Raw genomic sequence first — 22,819 nt, 5'->3', positions numbered from 1 at the left:
TGGATGATGTCCCTCTCACTCCAGTTCTCTTATACAGTTAGTGGACAAAACACATGAAGACTCTGCATTACGTTTAGCTTTTGTTAACGTTGAATCCATAAAAGTGTCACTTTTTTGGGTGTTTGCTTACCTGAAAATCACAAATGAAATAAGCCAATGTGTTATAAATTCTGGCCTATTTACAAAATCGCACAACACTGGGGTTTTAGTTCTAATACAATAAAAACCAAATTGTAGTAAATTTAACACAACTAAAACATGAAACAAACTTTCAAATACAGTTGGTATAAAATACTAAGCTGCCATGACCACAGTGCTCTTTACTCTATAAGAAGTGATGTAAAATAGGAGGATAGCAGGTCTTAAAGGTTCCACAATAAACCACAGACTAGCGGCAAAGCTGGAGCCTTTAATGCTCAAATCTGTATAAAAATACCTTAGCTGCAGCCTTTTTTTTAAGACACACACCTTATAAAGAAGCTGCTGTCAGGTGATGGGTTTCAACTAATACAGCTGCTGTTGGCACCTTGAGACCGAGACTAAAAAGGTTCAGCCAGTTTCAGCAGCACTGCCATGACTGTCAAAAAATTGGGAAGTGGTATTTGTTTTTCTGCAGCCAGTAACAGCTTAGGAACTCGTCCACAGTCTTTAAAGGTTTGTTTGTTTCCTGTTTATTTATTAGTTCCTCTTTAGTCCTTAAAACAATGTGGAATTCTGTATTTAAAGACCCACTCCAATGAAAATGGTGTGGAGGACACGTAAAAAGATAATCTCAAAATTGCAATTCTTAATATTTCATTATTTAAATCATTGTGAATCAGGAGAAGATGAAAAAATACAGTTTGAAAACGTTTTTAGTTGTGAAAAAGACTACAATCTGAGGGCCACCACCTCCCTGCTCTGCTCCATTCTGCTGCATCCACTTATAGACAAATAGATCCAAATTGACCATGTACGTCTTTGTTTTTCTAGTCCGAGCTGGAATCTGGATCTAAACTGTACGGCTGGATAGCTCCAATACTGCTCGCTATTTTTGTTGCACCACTAATGTTAGCTGGGAGTTGTGAAGGGGCTGTGAACTAGAGGGAGTGAGTGTAAATAAATGGATGATGGGAAGGGGGTGGGCTTATTGTGTGCCAACAGTCCCGCCCACAACTCAGAGGCAAATTTTTAATAAACTACTGTAGCTCTGCAGAAACTATGTCCTAGAGGACGGCTCAGGCATTTATGATTTTGCCTTAAAAGAGCATTATCTTAATTAAAAGACCACTGAGAACGATTTACGAATGATCAAAAGATTATTGGAGTTGGACTTTAACAAGCTGATTACACTTAGTATACGTTCATAGTGCTTTGGCTGACAGTGGGAGGGGCTTAGTCGCCATCTGCAGCATCAGCTACTGGACAGGAAGAGGAAGAGGACTAGCGCTTCGCATCAGTCCTGATTCTCCACGGCTACTTGTATTTGCTGTCTGTCTCTATGGAAAAAAGAGACTGGATTTGTGTGAAAGTAAGCTAGTTTGAAACAGTAGTGGTAGATTAGACAGCAATTTAATTAAGATATTTGATGCACATGAAGTCATACAAATGTGAACAAGTGTTCAGGTGTGGGACGCTTAAGTAGCACATTGAAGCCTCTTAAAGATGCTTGGTAATTTTCTGTAAACTTAAGCAGCAAATAGTAAATCTTACTAAACAGAATATACAAAAGAAAAAGATTGAAGTGATAAAAAGCAGGACTTCTTATCTGAAAAATAACTGAACTAAATATGAAAAAAGCAACACATGCATCTATCAGACAGTTTTACTCACCATCACAGGTCTCTGAGGTACAGTGGAACACTCCACCTCGACACACACTGCAGAGAATAAGATCAAACAAGTGAAGTAATGCATAGTAATTCATTGTTTTATCACTGGTAAAGAACTATCCACTGCAAGTAAACATTACAGCTTCCCACTTCTGAAAAACTAGGAAAAACAACAAAAATTTAAGATTTTTATTTTTTTATTGTCAAATAAAAAACAGACTTAAAAATTGAAACCTAGATTATTTTGCAAACTAAAAAATGGAGAAACATTTCTGAATGTGTGGAATCTCTGGAGAAACAATACATTTTCCGTTAAAATGAACAATTTAAGTGAGAGTGTCACTTATTTAAAATGACTAAATTATAAGAATTCTGCAAAGATGGATGGGAAAACCTCCATCCATCAATTTTCTGAAGCAGCTGAATCAATTTTGGGGTCACAGGGTTGCTGGAGCCAATCCCAGCAACTGCTGAGTGAAGGTATGCTACACCCTGAACAGGTCATCAGTGTGTTGTAGAACTACACAACCACACATCTATGGACACTTTAGAATCACCAATAAACCTATGAAGCCTGTTTTTGGAGTGTGGAAGGAGAAAACCAACTGAGGAGAACATGTACACTACACACAGAAAGGTCCTTGCTGGGATTCAAACCAGAGTCCTCTTGCTGTGAGGCGGGAGTGCTCACTTCTGCACCATTGTGTAGCTCAGAAAAAGAACTACTCAAGTAAAAAAGAAAAAACTTTAACATACAGATGATTGCTGGTGTTAGTTCTAATGGCCCAGTCAGTTTTCAGGTCAAAGGGTTATTTTGTTGTTGCTGTTGTATTGTCTTTACACAGATTTTTAGTTTTTAATTTAATAAAACACAATTTTACAAAAGATTTTTGAGTTTATTTGAGGCTTCCAACTACTCAATTTTGTTTAGTAAACTTGTATATCGAGTATTCAAATGATGGAAACTAATAAAACCCCTGTAGACGAATAAAGGATGTATCGGTCTTATAGTTTAAATTTTTATTAACTTAAATCAACTTAAATCAAAATCATTCCTTTTGAGGAATTTGAGCTCCACAAACTAGAAAAAAGGGTTAAAATACCAGAGCAGCAGCTTTTGCTCTGTTTCACAAGAGGTTTCATCCTTTCCAGTGGTTTCCATTAGCTGCAGTTTGCTTTACTATATTAAGGAAAACCCCAAATATTTAGTTGAGAAAAATACTATTTTTTTCATCTCCTACCAACAATGCTTTTACTCCACAGTGATAAAACTTTATAGACCAAAACGGTCATCTACAGACAGTGATGTTTTCATCGTCATCCCATCATCGCTGCTGTTTTAAAACATAAATGATGGGCTTTTTTGCCCTGAGTGAACAGTAAATAACCTTGACAATTCCACAGACATGCCTGAAGGAGCAAATTGGTTATGTTTTATTCTTTTTAACTGAATGAGTGTGATTAGTCATTTGTCAGCAGATTTGAGGCCAGTGAGTGTATAATCATCCATCTGTACAGATTCTTACCATGTGTTGCAGAGATGCTGAACTGTTGCTCCGGGTTGCAGCACTTCACTGCTCTCATTCCAGCTTTGGAATTCCATTGGCAGCGAGAGAACCGAACACGGACAGTCAGCTCGATCCAGGCAGGAGCCCCTATAAAATACCTGAGAGTGTGACCCGTCAGAGATGCTCTCCAAACTGAACCAGGTCTTTGGTGAGACCCTCGGCCCCAACAGTCGTTTTAGGTCAGTAACTGCAGGCATTGATGTTCACACCTGTCCTGAAGGGCATGTGCATCCAGGTGTGCAGGGGCCAGGTAGACACTGAGTGTTAGGCCATAAGTCCTCGCAGGTGTACGGACAAGATCCTGAGCAGTCGCTGTACACCTGCCAGCTGGGACAGTCTGCAGAATACAAAACAAAAAAACATTCAAAACAAACAAACATTAAAAAACACGTCACCAAACATAAAACAAACAACCAATCATCAAAACAACCAAAAACTAAACAAATAACAGAAAACAATCTACAAAACAAAGAACAAAACACCAAAGAACAAATACAAAACAGACTAACATTAAACACACAGTTGAACAAAAATAAACAAACAAAGAAAAAAACACAAAGCAAACAACAAAATGTAAAACTAAAACAAAACATGGAAAACAACAACAACAAAAGAGATTAATTAACAACCAAACATTAAACACAAATCAAAACATAAAAGGAACAACAAAACATAATACATATATATATATATATATATATATATATATATATATATATATATATATATATATATATATATATATAACAAGACAAACAACAAAATACAAAACAAACAAGACAGAAGAGTATTACATTTGATATAATATTCTAGGTGCTTTGAAGCAGTTATAATAATGAAAAGGTGACATGTGAACACATAACACAAAACAGAGCCGGTGAAGGATTGTGCTGCTGTATGAAGTCATTAGCTTCAAGGAACACTCTGGTGGAACCAATGAAGGTATAAGTAAGGGTTAATGGCCCATTAAGTATGCATTATCACTTTTTAATGCACGCCGCATCGGATGGTTGCTTCCACGAAATGCGTTAAAAAGTGATAATGCATACTTCGAAGGCCATTAACCTGCTTATACCATGGTCACTTACAAAAGAAATAAATAGTAACCAGTTTTTAGTCCTTGTTTTTTCCCAATTTGGATCACTTTTCTCACAATAAACAAATAGTCTGCGGCGCGCCGCACCACCGCTGCAGTCTAGATTCCCCGATATAAAGCGACATACAGTATATATATGCTGCTGATCTTTCCGGTGGGTTGGATAAAGCATCAATTGAGAGAGAAAGTTCACCTCTTACTGCTTGTTTTTGTCCAAAAAAAGAAGCAAAAGGTTGTTTTAACCCTTGTGCTATCCTAGGCACTTTAACATTGGGAGTTGGGTCATCTAGACCACTTGACAGTGTGCTGAACCTTTTTTCTTCAATGATTTGTGATCTTCACTGGTGTCCATGGATTACATGAAATCTTTCCACCTTTATCCACCTTTGTCATGGTAGGGAGAACACGTCAATGTAAGGGTGGGGTCATCTAAGATAGCACAAGGGTTACAGAAGCAGTGATACAAAACATTTAAGCTTGGTGACCGGAACTTCTTTTTTCACCGTGCGGTTATCCTGTGGTATATCACTTTTTAATTCACACCCAGCATCCAATCAGAATCTAGTATTCACCCGTACCATAAGTCAATGTTTTTAGTCAGACAGTAGTTCCCTCACTCTATCACAATAATGTACAATTTTCAGCAACCGGCTGTCTAATGTTCCAAAGATGCTGCTTTTAAATGTGTTCAACCATTGGATTGATGTTTAATGAAGGCTGCTATATTAAATTTTATACCATGATCCATTAAAAAGTGATAACCGCAGACCCCAAAAAGAAGTTCCGGTCACCTAGCTTAAATCTTCTGTATCACTGCGCCGGCTTCCTTAAAACAACTTTTAGCTTCATCGTCTGGAAGAAAAAAAAGCACCACGTAACAAATAGTCCGCTTTTTGTGAAAAAAGCGATCCTAATCGGAAAAAATTAAGGACTAAAAACTAGTTATTATTTCTTTCTTTCGTAAGTGAACATGGTATAAGCGGGTGAACGGCTTTCGAAGTGTGTATTATCACTATTTAACGCACTTCGCAGCAGACAACAGTCTGACGCGAATGCTTCCATGGCGTGCGTTAAAAAGTGATAATGCACACTTCATCGGCCATTAACCCTTACTTAATGGTTCTTACATGAAATACAGTGTAGCCTACAATTAAAGCTTAAAGCAGCTGCAGATTTTTTACTGAGGATGAACATCAACTTTACCCTAAAAAGTTAAAGGAAACTGGAGACAAGACAATAATATTCAGACGCCAACTTATTATATTGTCTGATGTTAAACTGGACCAAAAGGTTGGGGGCCACTGGTGTAAAACAAAACAGAGAACACGTTCATGTTTTCTACAAATAGTCGTGTCCCAACTGCACAGGTAAAGAGAGGCTGCTGCATCCAGATATGATGCAGATCCGAGAGTTACTATCTATGATAGATTAAAAAAAGGAATAAAGAAGAAGTTAGAATTATGTCCACTGCTTCACAATGGTTTAAAGGTGGTTTTCAGAACAAACTTGACTTTTTGGCTTTTTTTATATGTTTTTTAATCAGAAGTTCACTGTGCATTCTGATTTTATTTTGGTTCATTCTGTAACTAAAATAAAATTTACCAGCATGTATTGCTCATTTTCTTTCTGCAGCAACAACCACATTTAAGTCTTGTCAAGAAGTGAATCAAAATGTGACTCTGCACATGAGTCAAAGATTCAGGATCTATGGTGTGGATCAGTGTCTTTTAGTGGGTGGTGTACCGGGCAGACAGCGGTTGGTGTTGCAGATGACGTGTTGCTCAAGTGGTCCATCGCAGGGTTTCCCTCCAGCTTCAGCCTCCTGGAGGACGGTTTTGTTCCGTATCATCACCCCACCACCACACAAGGCGCTGCATTCACTCCAGGATGACCAGTCGCTTAACAAGCAGCCCACTTAACGGACAGAACACAAAAACAGAGTCAGTCCTGCATGAAAATGCAAAACAGGGAAGTTCATGCTACTCTGCCTGTGGATGCATCAGTCACAGGAGACCTGGACAAGGTTGCTGCCGGCAGCTTTCAGTCTGCGTAGTTTCCCCGCAGGAAGGACCCCCCTCAGTGTCCTCGCAGGTCCGAGTCCTGGTCATTCGGCCAAGTCCACAGGACACAGAGCAGGAGCTCCAGGAGCTCCAAGAATCATAAACTGGGCAGGGATGTTTGGTGCAGAGCAGAGTTCCATTCACACAAACGCTGAAAACGTTTGAGACTTAGGTTAAATTCAGTAGAATGGACAAAACACTGACACCAAAACCTCCACCATGGCTCATGTCATCACTCCTGTTTGCAATTTTAACAAGTAAACTTTAATTTGAACTCAGACCCGCTGCTGTTCAAACAATTATTAGTCATGCACCAAAAAAGACATGAGCCTGAAACACACTAAGATTTTACCAGTTTATCCCATAGCTCAAAAACACAGAGGTTCATCTGTCAACATCTCAAATATGTTGAAATGGATGTTAAGAAGTGAAGATCATTTTTGCATAAATTCCTTTTCTACAAAATATTCAAAACTTTGACTGGTTAGAATTCAAACATCATCCAAAACCTTTCATCTTTTGATTTATTTTCAAAGTGGTCTTTTAATGATGATCATGATGTTTTGTTTTTTTGCCAAAATAATAATATAAAAGCAGTGCCACTTTCTGGGACATGGTTTGTCCAGAAACTTGCCTATGAGTTGTGGGCAAGAATCCTGGCGCAGATGTAAGCCTCTGCTTATTTCCCCTGATCCCTTTTTAACACTCTCCTTCTGGCTTAAAGCCCCTAACAACCCCAAGCAAACGTTAGATTCCAGCACAGACCAGGAAAACCTGGATCTATTTGTCTGTAAATGGATGCATCAGAATGGAGCGGAGCAGAGAGACTTTTTTCGTTTTTTTAAGTCCCAACTGAGAGCTTATTCCAACCAAATTTTTCATGTTTTGATCCATTGCAAACTAAACACATTAATACTCAGAACTGCAAATTTAATCTTAAATTCTTTTATATATGTCGTTCATCATGAGGGGAAGAACGTGCTAAAAACACAATTTTCATTGGAGTGAGTCTTTAAACTGACATAAAAGACTGAATATCATAACCTAAGAAATAAAGTTCTACTCAAATGGATTTTAGTTCTAGCAATGCTTTGAATTAATCCAGAAGCAAAAGGTTTTGTTTATTAACCAACCAGCTGTGTAAAAGAAACTTTGATAACTTGCTAAACACTCCAGTAATTCTATTGTTATTTTACCTGCAAACCGTCCAAGAATGTCTGCACAAATCACAAACCTTCATACCTTGAAAGAACTGACACTGTCTGACCATCTCAATGCCACTACTGTTTTCTTAGGCCTTAGTCACAATGCTTGACCTTAGGTTGTCCGGGCCCATGAAGGCTCGTGGTAAGGAGCAGCTGCATCATAAAGGGCGCGCAGGTGTGTGTGACAGTTCTCTTAAGGCTCATACGGCTACCTTAAGGGACCACATGTTAGTTAGGCGTGACTGCTGGTCCTGCACTGACCCCGTGTGAATGCTGTGCGCACGGTGTGTGCATGTGATACCTATGTGCCCATAGCACGCTCACATAAACTACACTCTGATTGTCTAATTTCCTGAGTTCTAACAGTCTGGGTGCACCACAAGAATCCCAGAAGGAGTGTGCACTTATCACTTCAGACGTAACTGACAGTCCTTGTGCAGTGCGCAGGATTTGCACACAAATCTGCATGAACATTTTCTCTCTACGGTTTTGATATTTCGCTGCTGTTATTCGGGTTGGCCGATTTTCCACCAGCAGACAGCCCGGATCCACCCATAAGGGCAATTGTGTGAAAGGCAATAAAGAACCCAGACTCCTCTATTTGTGCTTCTCCTTCATGAAGTCCTCACCACTTGTTACAGTCCACAGTCGTCTCTTCCATGGGACTGAACTCCAGTGTTCCATTGCCTGATGGGATGCCGCAGCGACACTCTGCCACCGGCACACAGTGTCCATCCTGGAGAAGCTGACCTTCTGGACAGCGACATCCTACAGTTACAAAAAAAGAAAACGGAGATAGAGCAGAAGATATGAAAGAAACACCATGTGAGGAACTATGAGGAAGTTCAAATGCAATGTTAATATGACAAAAACTACATAAACAAGGGATTTAATAAGCTTCAGATATAAACAAGAGTTGATTCATTTAAACACTAAAATGCAATACATTTTGGAATGGATTTTTCAATATAAGGCATAAAAGAAGATCAGAAAATATTAAGTTTAGCAAATCAAAGCATGTAATTCTACATGCCAACGGAGAAACAATTTACAAAACTGACACTTTTATCAAAAAATAAAATAAAAATACATTTCAAATATAATTGATTACAGACATGTCTTTTTTCTTGATGCAAATTGAAATCCTGTTAATCATTAGTTAATTGGTTTACCTGATTGAAAAGAGGGTTATAAATGACCGAAAATAAAAAGAAAATCATTTTTCTTTTTACCGCTAAAAAAATTCTAACACTGATTGGCTGTCAAAAGTACTCAATAGAGAGAATCAATGATGACTTTTTTTTGTTCTCTTTGACTTTAAATTAAGGAACTAAAGCTCCTGACTGATTTTTGGTTTCCATAAAAAAGAACAAAAATCTTTTTGGAAAACAAAATAAAATCTGAAAAAATGAAACAAGAGAAGAAACTAAAATACATAACAACGCCAACTGGATGATGTTTTTCCATAATTTTAACCAGAATTTCTTTGGCATGAAGCGATACCGGAAATGTTCCATACTAATCATAAAACATTTATTAGTATGCAGACATAGAAGATGCATTTGAAAAAAACTCAAACATCAACATTCAAATCAGTCATTTCCCATAGTAACTACCTTTTCCAGTTTCTTATTGTATTTTGTTGTTTAACCTTTCATGTTGATTCTTGAAATGTATCATTTTTATTTCGTACAATTTTTTTTTTTTGTGGTTACTGGAATTTTCTTTTGATTTCAAAATTTTAATGTTTTTTAAATCTTTACTATATTTTCCATTGAGTGATTTGTTGGTGTGATTTGAACTTCAGGGCCACAGTAGATCTACTAATGAGCTATAACTCTAACTCTGAAGTCATTAATAACCCAGCTCAGTGGCCTTGTGGTTAGGGTGTCCGCCATGTAACTGGAAGATTGTGGGTTCAAATCCAAGCTGTGTTATACCAAAGACTCCCTGCCTGACACTCAGCATTAAGGGGTTGGATTGGGGGGTTAAGCCACCTAAATGGTGGCAGACACCGAGCGCAGCTGTGTCTGCAGCTCACCGCTCCCCCAGGGGATGGGTCAAATGTGGAGAACAAATTTTGCACACCTAGGTGTGTGATAGATAGTGGGAAATGAATGTTTTCTGAAGATGATCAATCATTACTAGGCACTGGATTTTGTTACTTGAAAGAATCTATCTGATCAGAGCCGGATTAAAAAAAACATGTAAAACTATAAAATGAATGAACTCAGGAGTGAGATTATATAAGCTCCTTTTCAAGCAATAAATCAAGCTCTACTTGACTCTACTTGATAATCACTGTCTTTAATTAAGCATATGTGATTTGAGTGACTTTTTTTTGTTTTGTTTTTTAATCTATGCATTTGATCATTTCTGTAATGAGTTTGATAAATCTGTGTAAATTCTTTATTGCTTTGACTACAATAAATCAATAAATCAAATCAAATCAAATTAACTCTACAACAGAGAAAATGCCTGATTGAATAGAACTCACTGAACCAGATCCATAAAATTGATCATGTTAAATTTAGTATTTATCTTTTTTTTTGAAGCATTTTAGAATCAAACAGAATTGTAATTAGTTTCATTTAACCTTGCATATAATCACACAAAATGCAAATGCTTGAGTCTTTTTTTAAGGTCACTCCTGATTCCCCATAGATCCAGAGGTCTTGTTACCTGAATGACAAGCTCCTTGGAGACACTGCACGTGCTCCCATAAGTCCGTGCAACTGCGAGGACACTGATTAGCGCAGGACTGCTGGTAGATCCGCTCCCTGTCCTCACAGCGCTCACCTACAAAACATCTCAGATAGTTCAGCTGTGAAACTTCCTCCTCTTGAAAGAAGGTATGTCGAGTCAATAAATGTTAAGAAAACAAAGTCAAATTTGGATGATTTAAGGATTTCATCTCTTGTAAGAAAACAAATTGCAAATCATTTCCATTATACTGTGCATTACTTTTTCCTCGACTCTGTTCTACACACATCACTACAAAAAAATGATGGATTTGTTGGGTTATGAAAAACATTTCAGTGCAAGATGATGCACAGGTTTGTAAAATGTATGTCAAACCTTACAAACACAATGTAACAAATCCCTGTTGCAGATTGGCCCATGGAAAACCCTAAGCTTGTGCACTTAGTGATTTTAACAGCCACTAAACAAGAATTTCTTAAGCCTGCTGCTTGTTTTAGTGTTGTAGAACTTTTGTATTGATTAGATCTGTAACCAATGATACATCAGTGAATGAGGAAGCACCTGACAGTAAATCCTGCATCCTCCTGTACTCATTTGTAATCTGGATGTGCGTGATGTTTTCCTACCTGGACACAGTCCCGTGTTGCAGCTCTGGCTCTGCGTCTGTCGGCCCCGACAGCGCGGCCCTGGAGGAATTTTCAAGGGCCATCTGAAGCGATGTCTGACTCCTCCGCTGCACGGCTCTGCACATGCTGTCCACGCACTCCATACACTCCACAGACACAGGTCTGAAGGAGCAGAGACGTCAACACTCTTATTTGTTCATCATTACGTCTAAAACAGACATATTTACATCCCCCAAATATCAAGACTGTTCAAATCTGATTAATATCTTAAGAGCAGGAAGTTAAAACTTTAAAGAAAATTGTTTACTCTGTTGTGGCAAAGGTACAAATAAATAAACCAATCACAAAAAAAACCAATTTAAAAAAATGATAAAAACCACATGAATAAAAACAAGAAGAAAAATTAATTAAATGTTTAGACTCTCAATCCACCCCTCTTTGGATCTATTATAAAAGTTTTCCAAATGTTTTTTAATTACGATTATGCTGTTTTTTTGCCAAAATTTAAAGAAAAACTTGAAATTTGCCATAAATTGTGGGTGGGACTGTTGGAGCAGAGGAACCCCACCCATCCCTTCCCGTCTCCTTTGTTGAGAGTTCTCTCTCCCACTAGCTTACAGCCCCTCACACCTCAACAAAAATATTACCGGTAAAAACAGCATAATCATGTATAAAAAAGGTGAGAAATATTGGAGCTATTAAGCTGTAGAGTTTAGATCCAGATTCCAGCTCAGACGAGGAAAACAAAGATCTACATGAATCTAATCGTCTATCAGTGGATGCAGCAGAATTGAGCGGAGAAGGGAGCTTGTGACCTGATGATTGTAGCTTTTATGTAGCAAAAACAAGCTTTTTTAAACAGCTTTTTTTCCTCTGTTCCTGATTCACAACTATTTGAATAAAGAAACACTCAGAAATGTAATTCGAAGCTCAATTTTCTTTATAAATGTCCTTTATCATCAGAAAGATGACTTAAGAACACGCTAAAATCACCATTTTCACCAGAGCGGGTCTAATTGGTGTCACATTAGTGGCATGAACAGCATCATACATGCCTAAATTCAGTTCATTTTCTGCTTCTGCATGTTTTCATTTTATTATCTTTGACCTACTGAGCTTCACTGTTTCTCCCAACAAGTGTCATGCATCCATTATTTCTCACCTAACATTTTATTTGTATAAACTTAATTTTCTCATCTATTTAAACAGGAACAGTAAAACGTGCTATGGTGAGATATATAGGTACTGACTTCCTGCTATATACTGTTCCGACAGGGTTCTTCATCTTTATTCATGAGTTAATTTGCTGTTTCACTGTGACAGATATATACACTGAACATGTTTGGCTATAGCTTACTTCTGTCATTACATGGTGAACCATGCTATTTAATATGACGTTTCATTTTTCAGGTGCTATGCTTGTCTCAATCTTCTGTTTCCTTTGATCTCAGCTAAGTATCTGAGTCCTGCAGCAACTGAGGGGAAACGGGAAAAAGCAAAACCGGAATAGTCATTCTTAGCTAAGGATCAAAGGAAAGAACCAGAGCTTGAGACTTTTCCATCTAAAGGTCAGAAGGAGCAAAAGCTCTCCTGGTCCACAAACATCCTTACCTCTGCAGATGTTCTGGTCTGGACAGAGTCTCTCATCCACCAGCAGTCCAGAGCACTGGCTTTCCTCTTCTTTAGGGACAGGAAAACCAGAGTCCAGGTCCAGACAAGCCCGGAAGCGTTTCTGGATGGAGACCATGGTGGCTCCACCGACCACCCCTCCAACTAAAGCACTGAGCTGGTCAGAGGACGATAATATGCAAGGAGAGCAGCGAGTCCACTCTGACCACTCGCTGAGGATCACTGCGGGAAGGAAAGAGAACGACAAGGTGGAACACATAACAGAGGAAAAAGAGAGCAAGACTTTCAACATACAGGTTTCCTACCATCACATTCTCTGGTGTCACAATGCAAAACCCCTTCATGGCAAAGGCTGCAGGACAAAAAACAAAACCATAACAGAAATATGCCATGGACTTAGTTTATTTCAGTGTAATATGATGCAAATCAAAATATGTTATATGTTGACAAAATTAGAGTTGGAGTTGGACTTTTTAACAATTTTTCTCGCCAGATGTGTTGTGATGTCAGCAAATGTCAGACTGTTATAAACTTGGACCAAAGGGGGCAGTACAGTAGCATAACTCCATGAAACCCCATCAATCCCTTTCAGAGTCAGAGTTGCTGGAGCCTATCCCAGCTACTGTTTAGGGAAAGTGGGGTAGCCCCTAAACACTCTGCTGCTCATAAACCTAGAGATTAGGGTCACCAATTAACCAATGAAGCATGTTTTTGAATTGTGGAAGGAAGTTTGAATGCCCGGAAAAAAACCATGATGCACAAGGAGAACATGCTCCACCACTCCACATAGAAAGAACCCAGCTGGGATTTGAACCAGGGCCTTCACACCATAAAGCCAGAGTGCTAACCACTGCACCACCCTGTCTCAACATTTGCTAGGTAAGATCTTTCTGCTGCTTTGAAGAGCAAAAACTCTTTAAAAGGATTTCAAACCATAGATGTTCCTTTCCATGAGAAATAAACGGCTCTTAGGTTGTGAAAGTTCTTAGTCCAGCTTACTTCTATGAAAAGCAGATTTGTGATCAAATGCAGTTGTGTCAATAAAGACTTAAGCTACAGACACACTGTGTTCTTAATGGCCTGTTGCTGTCCAATACTAGCACATGTCCTCCAACTGCAGTTGGAAGAGGTTTGGTGTAAAGTACCAAAGTGCAAATCTAGGGAATCATGATCATGAATCAAGCCTGATTTATCCTCAGGAATCAATTTTCAAACACTTGGCACTTCTGTCAATGACAAGGGACACCTTCCATATGTCACTAAATCAGAGTTCCTGATTGGTCAAAGTTCAAACTGGTTTAACTCTTTTTTATTAACTTAACTTCTTCTGTTCAACACCTGTGCAAGCAGGTAAGAGCTAAAGGCCTCTTGTGTTGCACAGAGTTTTCTGTTACAATAGCGGTTAATGAATCTTCTAAAACACAAGGTGTATAATTGTATAAACCTCTTTTAGACTAAACTTTATTTACATTGATCATATTTATTTCTGTTTTTTGTTGGACTGGACAGAAAAGAAAAAGAGGAAATGGGAGAGAGATATGGGGGGGTGTAAGCGCACAAAGGAAAGGGGGGTTAAAGACATAGGAAGATTATTATAGAAGGGGGGGTAGAATCATAAAGCAGCAAGCAACAAGTTCATGGAAGTTTACAACCGTTACTGTTAGGTGCAAATGTGCATCTAAAAGGGGCGGGGCCTGTCCAAACACACTCAAATGTTACATTCTTGTTGGCTCCAAGGCGATTGTCCCACTCCGTCCCAGAGCCAGAGATGGAGATTTAGTTTAACTTTAAATGAGTGTACAATGCCGTGCGTTTTTTATGTTCAGCCTGAAAACGGTCTTAAAAATTTGCGGAGCTACGCGGAAGCCCCAAACACACATTTACTTGAGATTACGTAGACTTTTCATTGGAAGTGATCATTTAAAGGAGAGAGTGGTGTGAACGTAGCTTGAGTCACTTGTCCCTGTATGGGGGGACTGACCCGTGCAGATGCTGCAGGTTTTTGGATTGTCCGGCCATAGAGTGTCATAGAGAGGTGCGGCTGCTAAATCTTAAGGTAAGAACAGGTGTTTTGCAGTTCCCTTAAAGCTTGCGCATAAGGGACGTAATGAAAATGGAAGGTGCCATTGTTGTGTGTGTGGTAAATGTGTTGTGAATTATCTGTAAGGATAATGGAAGCACTTGTGACGCACGAGTGATGCTGTCATACGATGAACTAATGCTGTAATTTATATGAACATTTTCACTCTATCGGCTTACTGAGCTGTCTCTGACTTGATATGTCCTGTGGGCCACCTGCCTTTTAACTGGACAGGAGTCTGTTTTAATAACAGTGTTCCATGTGGAATAAAAGTAAGGTGTTGGGTAGAAGCTGGCCTAGTTTTACTTCTAAATTACGATAAAACCCAGATAAATTCGCATAGATGTGCAGTCGGTGCCCCAGATCTGCATCTAATGACAGAAAGTCTGTTCTTTATTAAGTATGTGGCAGCATTTTATCCTCCAAACTGGTTATTTTATTAAAACCAAATCAAGTTTTTGGCCAAGTGAACTGTGCATGAAACTGTCAAGGCCAACATTTGATTTGACACTTTTTTTAGAAAAACAAATGTTTTCTAAACATGTGGAAGAAGTGACTTCCTGTGTTTGTTCTGGGTTGACGGTGAAACGTCGGTGTCTGAGCCAGAGAACAAATACTTTGGCACGACAAAGGACACATATGACGGGGCTCACCAGGTGCTGCAGTCGATAGTGATGGTGCCCCCCTGAGGGACGGTGATGGTGGAGGGGGGCTTTTCTGCAGCATGGTGTTGCAGGTAAACACAGCCGCAGTTTTCTGGAGAAACACAGCTTCCATTCAGCTGCAGCAGACCCTGCAGGTAAGAATAGGAAAAGAAATGCTTTGTTTATACATTTAAAGAAACACATTTATTTCTATTTGTATACATATAGTTTACTTCTACATTCTTTTCTAGATCCCATGTGTAAATGTTGATACAATCTGGAGAGGTAACAGTTCATAAAAGACCACCAGTTCAAGCAATTACCAAAATATATTTTAACAATCTTTATGATAAATACATAGTTAAAAAGCTAAACTGTGGTATTTTCTGTTCCCCACTGATCAAGTGAACATAAAATAATCATTGTGTTATTTTCTCATAGACTTTTATTTCGTATTTCTGAAATCACTAGCATGAAGACAAGATTTGAACTAAAACAGAATATTGCCATTTTTGCATGGATATTGCCCTGACAAAAAAGATGTGACTTTCTTAAAACTTATGCGGTGGTTCGTGTATCGGCAGAATCACCTCTGGACAGTAGCAGCCAGGTGTGCACCCTGCGCTCGGTAAGCACAGGTCTGCTCGGCCCAACAGGGAGCACTGTTTGTCACAGGGAGCGCCGCATGCAGAGTACACAAACGGAGCTTCACAGGCTGCAGATGAGGAAACCAAACGGTCACTCAAGCAGCTCTTTCATAGGCACACTATCACTGATTCCATACTGCTAAAGTTCTCTGACATCCAAACTCACCATCACACTGACTCAAGCTGCATTTCCTGCTCTGTGTTTCTACAGGATTGCACTGCTGACCCCTGGTGGCGGAGGTGAGAGCTACACGGTAGCGTTGCTGTCTCTGGGACATGCATGAACACTGAGACCAAACACTCCATGCTGACATAGGACAGCCTGCAGAGGAAACAAGTTATCTCAGTCTCATTCAATCATTCAAAAAGGCAATTTATCCTATAAGCATTTCACTAATTTACCCTAATTATGCGCATGCATCTCTGAAGATGCATGATTGGTCAATTCTGCCTTTTAAGTATCCAGAAGAAAAAAAAACCTCTTTCGAACCAATAGAATGCTGTCTTTCAGGTAGAATGAAGTGCAGCAAGTGTTAAAATAAAAATGGAAAAAGCATCTCTTACCATGTGACTACCTTCACAAATAAAGAAGTAGTATTAAATTCATTTTTCCAGTTCTCTCCTTCAGAAAACCAAAAGCTGCATCTGAATCTTGTTTAGCATAAAAATTAAATATTAGAACTTTTAAAATTTCCTTCTTTCTTCATCAGTTAACTTTTAAATATGTTACAAGTGGGATTCTGAGGTGCTTCTGGCTTAGGAATACTTTGTTTGTCATGGTACACATTTATATGTGCATCTCGTGACAACAGCAAAGGACAGAAGGGATGAGTACCACCCGTAAAGGCCCTCTGCAGGAGCGTTTGTACCTGGACAGGGTTGTTTGTAACACAACTGGGTCTCCTCGCGGTTCTTCTCTGCCTCAATTTCAGGGGGACAAGAATCCCCTTCATCACCATCATCTTCATCACACAAACAAAGCCTGCGGCGAGACGCAGATCCCGCCCCGCAGCTTTGGGAGCATGGTGACCATGGTGACCAGCGGCACAGGTTATCTGTAGGGAGGAAAATTTAAATCTGTGATTCCCACAACACACGCTTATTTTTGGACAATATTTATAATTACCAGAGCAGTAGACCGAGATACGTTTTTTAGGGATAATTTTGAGATTAAATTTTGTCGTAAAAAGGCAGGATATCACAACCTATTTTTTAAAAATCCTACCAAGACAAATTCTACAATTGGCAGATTTTTTTCACGAATAACCGTTGAAAAACCTCTTGTATTCAGTATTTTTCAAGGGCGTTTATGCCGGCGTGTACAGACCTAAACAAGGAGGTGTCTGGCAGTCCTGGGTTTCTCTGTCCGGTCCACTGCAGTCAGATCCATTGTTCCGTGGTGGGGGGTTGATACATGCGCGGGTACGAACGTGGGTACCCCCGCCACAAGTCACAGAGCAGTCAGCCCACACTGACCAGGGCGTCCATCTACCATCAACTGGAAAGACAAATGTGAACACTTCACACACACAACTTCAGCATCAAAGTTATGAAGTGGATTGAGTCCTGCTGTGTGCAACCATGGATACACACTCCAGCTCCATTTTGGAGCTGATTTAGCTGATCATCTGCTTTCATTGAACATCTGTGTCCTTTGCTTCAACTCAGCAGAGAAATGCTTCAGTGAAGTGACCTACCTCTGCAGTCAATGTCTTGACAGTAAACACCCTCTGGTGTGCATATGCTGGAAAAAAAAGCAACCTTTAGTGTATGAAATATTCAAAATAACATCCTCCTTTAGTAATCTAAAAGAAAACCAGACCTTGCAGCTTCATGCTTTTCAACCTCACCATTGTTCACACTCTCCCTGCAGCCACGTGTCTCCCAAGTCGAGTTCCTGCTCGTTAAGAAGGCAGAGGGATGGACAGCGTCCCTTATCGCACAGTTTGTGCTGAACTTCCTCAAAGTTGCAATCTACTCCTTCAGTCTCTGGAACTAGAGACCTGACATAGAACACATGAAAACACATACCATGTTAGATGTTAAACTAGAAAAATACATAAGGTATCTATGCAGGTTTGCTGTTTTTGAATTTCATCCATCCACCTTTCTAAAGGCAGTGTTACAAATTCACTAGGTACATTTTGTGCATTTTACACATATGGAATCTTGGTCTTGATACATGTGATACATGTGTGATATACATATTTCGTAAGTGCTGCTTGCATTTGTCATTCATCGATGTGGGCAGATGTTCGTTGAGGGTTTCGGCCGATGGGTCTTTACTCAAATTCGGTTTTGAGCCGCTAAAAATTGTTGGTCAGTTGAGAATTATGCCATTTATGCGTATTTTATGTTGTTTAAACGCAATTATTATTTAAATCTTTCACAATTGTGCGTGATTTTTGTAAGATGCATAGGCAAATTTGTCTTTGACCTTTCCATGTATGTCTAACAGACCTTTGACGCATGTATCATCGATGAATAACTGTTAATATTATGTATACAGCGCGCATATCACGTTCAAATTACATAATTGATGCATGACTCACAAATGAATGTCATTTAAACACCACAACAATTACACACGGTTCATGTTCTATGTCGATTTACATCTATGCTTGTTTTATTCGTACTTCTTTCATGATACATCAGTGACACAAACATACTCATTCACATTAAGAGACCATTTTAGAGTAACCCATCAATCAATGAAGCAAGTTATTGAACTGTGGAAGAAGCCCAAGTGCCTGTCGAAAACCCATTGCATGCAAACTCCACACAGAAAAGCCCCATCCAGGATTCAAACCAGGGCCCTCACGCTGTAAGGCAAGAGTGCTAACCACTACTCCACCATGCAGTACCTTTTGAATTTCAGTCATGCTAATTACTGGGTTGGTCTGAGTCCTGCAGCAGGCATCCAGCTTAAAACAAGCTACAGTATTTTAGTGGGTTAAAGTCAACTTTTGGAGTAAATACTTGATTTTTTCAAAACTTTTTTGCTCGAATGTTTTGTCAAAAATAACTAGTTTTATTCAAAATTATTTTAGTTTTTTGGTGTTAATTTAAAAAAACTCACTCTTCGTTTTCTGTTTGTATCTGAAGGAGCAGAGAAGACTCCAAGCTTCATCCACTTGTTAGGATTCAAGCACAGATCTCTGTCTAAAAAACATTTTTTCCCAGACAAATCCCTGTTTTGTTGCTTTAGAAACGCTAATTCTACAGCATTATGCAGGCTTACAGTAAAAAATCCTGAATTTTGTTTGTCAGGAACAGTCCTTTTTTGAAATTAAAATGTATATGAATAGAGACACAAAAAAAACTCCTCATACTGAAAACACACAGAAAATGTTCCTCTGAACGATCAAAAACTTTATGATTTACAGCTTTAAATGACTGCTAGTGTCCACCTCACCTGTATCTGGTTCTCTGGCCTTGCCCACAGGACACACTGCACTGAGCCCAGCTGGACCAGGAACTCCAAACACAGGCCGACTGACAGCTGTGGTTGCTGCAGAGGAGTTTTCCATCAGAGCAGCTGCAGTTATTGCAGTCCACCTGATGCCAGCTGCCTGCTGCCCAAATCTGACCAGCTGAGTCCACACAGTCACACTGCCACACCTCCACGCACAGCCCATCCTGCTGCAGCTGACCTAAAGCACACACAGAATTCTGTTAGCCAGAACATAAAGGTAAAAAAAGGTTACTTCTAGGGTTGATCTGGCATAATGATATTGCAGAAGCTGACTCATTGAAGGCTAAACGAAGCTTTCCTTTGTCTATATTAGAGTGTTATGGCTACATGTAACATATTTGTTTTTTAATTTCAAATTTTTTTTTTATCTTTTAATTTGCTTGAATCAACAATACACATCCATAAAGGTTTATTTCTTTTATTTTTTTAATATGAAGCATGTCCAGCACTTTGGGCCTCCTTGGCTGGTGGTGGAAGGTGCTTTATAAATAAATGAATGAATGATTGATCCATCCATCTTCTAAACCCGTTTTGTCCCTTTCGGGGTCACTGCCGGAGCCTAACCTGGCCACTCTAGGGCGAAGGTAGGTCTCCAGCCTGACGCAGGGCCACAATCACACACTCAAGCACACTTGCATTCACACCTAGGGATAATTTGGAGTAAGCAATTAACCTATGAACGATGTTTTTGGACGGTGGGAGGAAGCCAGAGACCCTGGAGAAAACCCACACATGCACAGGGAGAACATGCAAACTCCACACAGAAAGGGCCCCATTGATGTTCTGTTTCAGGTCCCCCAGCTGGGACTTGAACTGGACCCTCGGAGTGAGGCAAGAGCGCTAACCACTGCGCCACCGTGCAGCCCATGAATAAATTAAATAAAATGAATCTTGTTATTATTAATTATTTTTCTTCCTTTTCCATTTTTTTTAACTCCATTGTTTTCCACAGAGGGATCCTCCACACCAGTGATGAAACCTCCTCAGTGACAGGGTGGATGAAGTGGGATCTCCTAGCTTTTATCAATTGGATAATATAATAAAATATTTCGACATTAATATAGAAGTTCAGCATAACATTATAAGACAATGAAAAAGAAGAAATCATGTTTTGTCGTTGTCATATTAAAATATTGTATTTCATCACCTTTTGGACAGCGGCAGCCAGGTTGGCATTCAGTGTCTCCCTGACACTGAAGTCCCTGCTGGAGGTCTGAGCAGCGCTGTGGACACTGGCTGGCACACGGGTCAAACTCTTGGCTTGCTGGGCATCTCTTCCCTTCTGTTAACACAAAATTCAGTCATGAGCTGATGCAGTACCTTCTCTCACAGGGCTAATCCTTTACCAACTATAAACACAATGAATTTGTCTCTATCATCGAGAGAGTCCAGTCACACTTACCACATGGTTTAGTGTTGCAAGGCTTGATCTGGTTCTTCTCTCCCTCACACTTCTGCCCACCGTTCTTAGGTGGAGGACTTGAGCAGGAGCGAGTGCGAATGGAGCGTCCGCCACCACAGAGCTTATCACAACGGGACCAGGGGCTCCACCGAGACCAGCCTCCATTCACTGAATTAAAAATGCAGCTCAGAAAATCAGAGTTTAGTTCTTGATGGGAGAAGCTCAAATCATCACTTAAGATTTTATTCTTTCAAGGAAAGAACATTTAAAGTCTCACTCCGATCATCTTCTGATGTGGTAAAAGCCTTTAACTCACGATGATCCCACTTTTAGCCAACATTTTAAGAAACCTGTCGTTGTCTTGGTCATAGATAGAATTGCAGAAGTTCTTTTGAAATTTGCCTCAGAGTTGTGGGTGGAAATGTTGGCATGGATCAAGCCCATCACCACTCCCCATCATCCTTTGTTTACACTCTCCCCCACTAGCTTACAGCCCCTCACACCCCCAAACTAACATTAGCAGTGCAACAATAATGGCGAACAATATTGGAGCAATCCACGCGTACAATTCCAATCCAGATTTCAGCTCAGACGAGGAAAACAAAAGACGTACACAGATCTATATGTTTACGAGTGGATGCATCAGAATGGAGCAAAGCAGGGAGCTGGGAACCCGGCCAGCTTATTTTCTATATTTAACAAATGCAATATTTTTCAAAAGGCATTTTTTTCTGTTCCTCGATGGTTTGAAGAAAGAAATACTCAGAAATGCAATTTTAAGCTTAATGTTTGTCCTTCATCATCAGAAAAATGCCAAAAGAACATGTTAAAAACAGCATTTTCATTGGAGTGTTTTTTTTACTTTAAGGACATAACACAAATGGTTGTAACAATCAAATCCTCATTAGGTTAGGTTATTAGCATAACTCCACCTTCATAAACAAAAGCATTCCTTTATATCTCTGATTCTCAGTCATAGTGTGTTTGTTACTTTTCATTTCTAATACATTAAAAAAAAGAAGAAAAATGTGTTTTTTTAACCCTTGTGCTATCCAAGGCACTTTAACATTGGGAGTTGGGTCATCTAGACCCACTAGACAGTGGGCTGAACCCTTTTTCTTCAATGATTTGTAATCTTCACTGGTGTCCATGGATTACATTAAATCCTCTTCACCTTTATCCATCTTTGTCATGGTAGGGAGAACGCGTCAATGTAGGAGTGGGGTCATCTGGACCCCATAAGACAGCACAAGGGTTAAGGTTTACGTTACATTATCCATGCCTCTGCAGTCCCTTAAAGTATGTGTTCTACTTAGTACAAAAAGAATATAAATGAGTTATAAAAAAAAAAAACAGCTGCAACCTATTAGTTAGATAACATTACTCTTACCGAAGACTCAACATGACAGGTTTTAAAACTTTTGGAATGAATCAATGAAGACAATATTTATTTACACAGCAGAACATTTTACTAGGTTAGTAAATTAAACGAAAAATAGATTGATTAGTCAACTTATTGATATCTGTTTCTACATTCTCTCAACTCAGAGAAATGCTATTTATAATGAGAAATTTCTGCTGAATGACTCCATAATGGGGGTCATGGATTCCACCAATGTGAGTATTACAATGTTAAATCCAATGCAGCTTCGTACATCATATTTATATCTTAGGGGTGTGATGATCAATCGATTCATTCATGAATTATGTTATTTTCCTATGATCCAACCAGATCGATCTGTCTGAGACAAGTTGTTAATGGAAATGAATCTACCTATACATTATAAAATTGGCTCAAAATGAAATAAATCAAAAATATATATTGGAAAATCCCATTTGGATTGAGACGTGGTAGGTTTATGTTATTACAACG

The 22,819-nt window shown here is 39.2% G+C and overlaps 1 protein-coding gene across 1 annotated transcript in view; it reads right to left on the bottom strand.

The window, feature by feature from the left end:
* sspo (SCO-spondin) overlaps window positions 1-22,819 on the bottom strand; it is a 148,275-nt gene that overhangs the window by 15,919 nt on the left and 109,537 nt on the right. Inside the window, exons 89-108 of the mRNA XM_078938284.1 lie at window positions 20,947-21,114; window positions 20,692-20,826; window positions 19,485-19,722; window positions 17,920-18,072; window positions 17,767-17,813; window positions 17,397-17,567; window positions 16,939-17,124; window positions 16,236-16,391; window positions 16,013-16,137; window positions 15,432-15,571; window positions 13,004-13,050; window positions 12,681-12,920; window positions 11,070-11,231; window positions 10,423-10,539; window positions 8,370-8,508; window positions 6,490-6,686; window positions 6,219-6,389; window positions 3,589-3,716; window positions 3,338-3,477; window positions 1,813-1,859 (exon numbers count right to left, since the gene is read on the bottom strand). Coding sequence (XP_078794410.1) covers window positions 1,813-1,859; window positions 3,338-3,477; window positions 3,589-3,716; window positions 6,219-6,389; window positions 6,490-6,686; window positions 8,370-8,508; window positions 10,423-10,539; window positions 11,070-11,231; window positions 12,681-12,920; window positions 13,004-13,050; window positions 15,432-15,571; window positions 16,013-16,137; window positions 16,236-16,391; window positions 16,939-17,124; window positions 17,397-17,567; window positions 17,767-17,813; window positions 17,920-18,072; window positions 19,485-19,722; window positions 20,692-20,826; window positions 20,947-21,114 — 2,907 coding nt within the window. The remainder of the gene's footprint in view (window positions 1-1,812; window positions 1,860-3,337; window positions 3,478-3,588; window positions 3,717-6,218; window positions 6,390-6,489; window positions 6,687-8,369; window positions 8,509-10,422; window positions 10,540-11,069; window positions 11,232-12,680; window positions 12,921-13,003; window positions 13,051-15,431; window positions 15,572-16,012; window positions 16,138-16,235; window positions 16,392-16,938; window positions 17,125-17,396; window positions 17,568-17,766; window positions 17,814-17,919; window positions 18,073-19,484; window positions 19,723-20,691; window positions 20,827-20,946; window positions 21,115-22,819) is intronic.

This window comes from Oryzias latipes, chromosome 20 (genome assembly GCF_053564925.1).
Source record: "Oryzias latipes strain Hd-rR chromosome 20, Olatipes_Hd-rR_3.1".
NCBI classification, from domain to species: Eukaryota; Metazoa; Chordata; class Actinopteri; order Beloniformes; family Adrianichthyidae; genus Oryzias; species Oryzias latipes.
The sequence above is the reverse complement of the archived record's forward strand: the minus strand, read 5'-3'. Positions and strand labels throughout refer to the sequence as shown.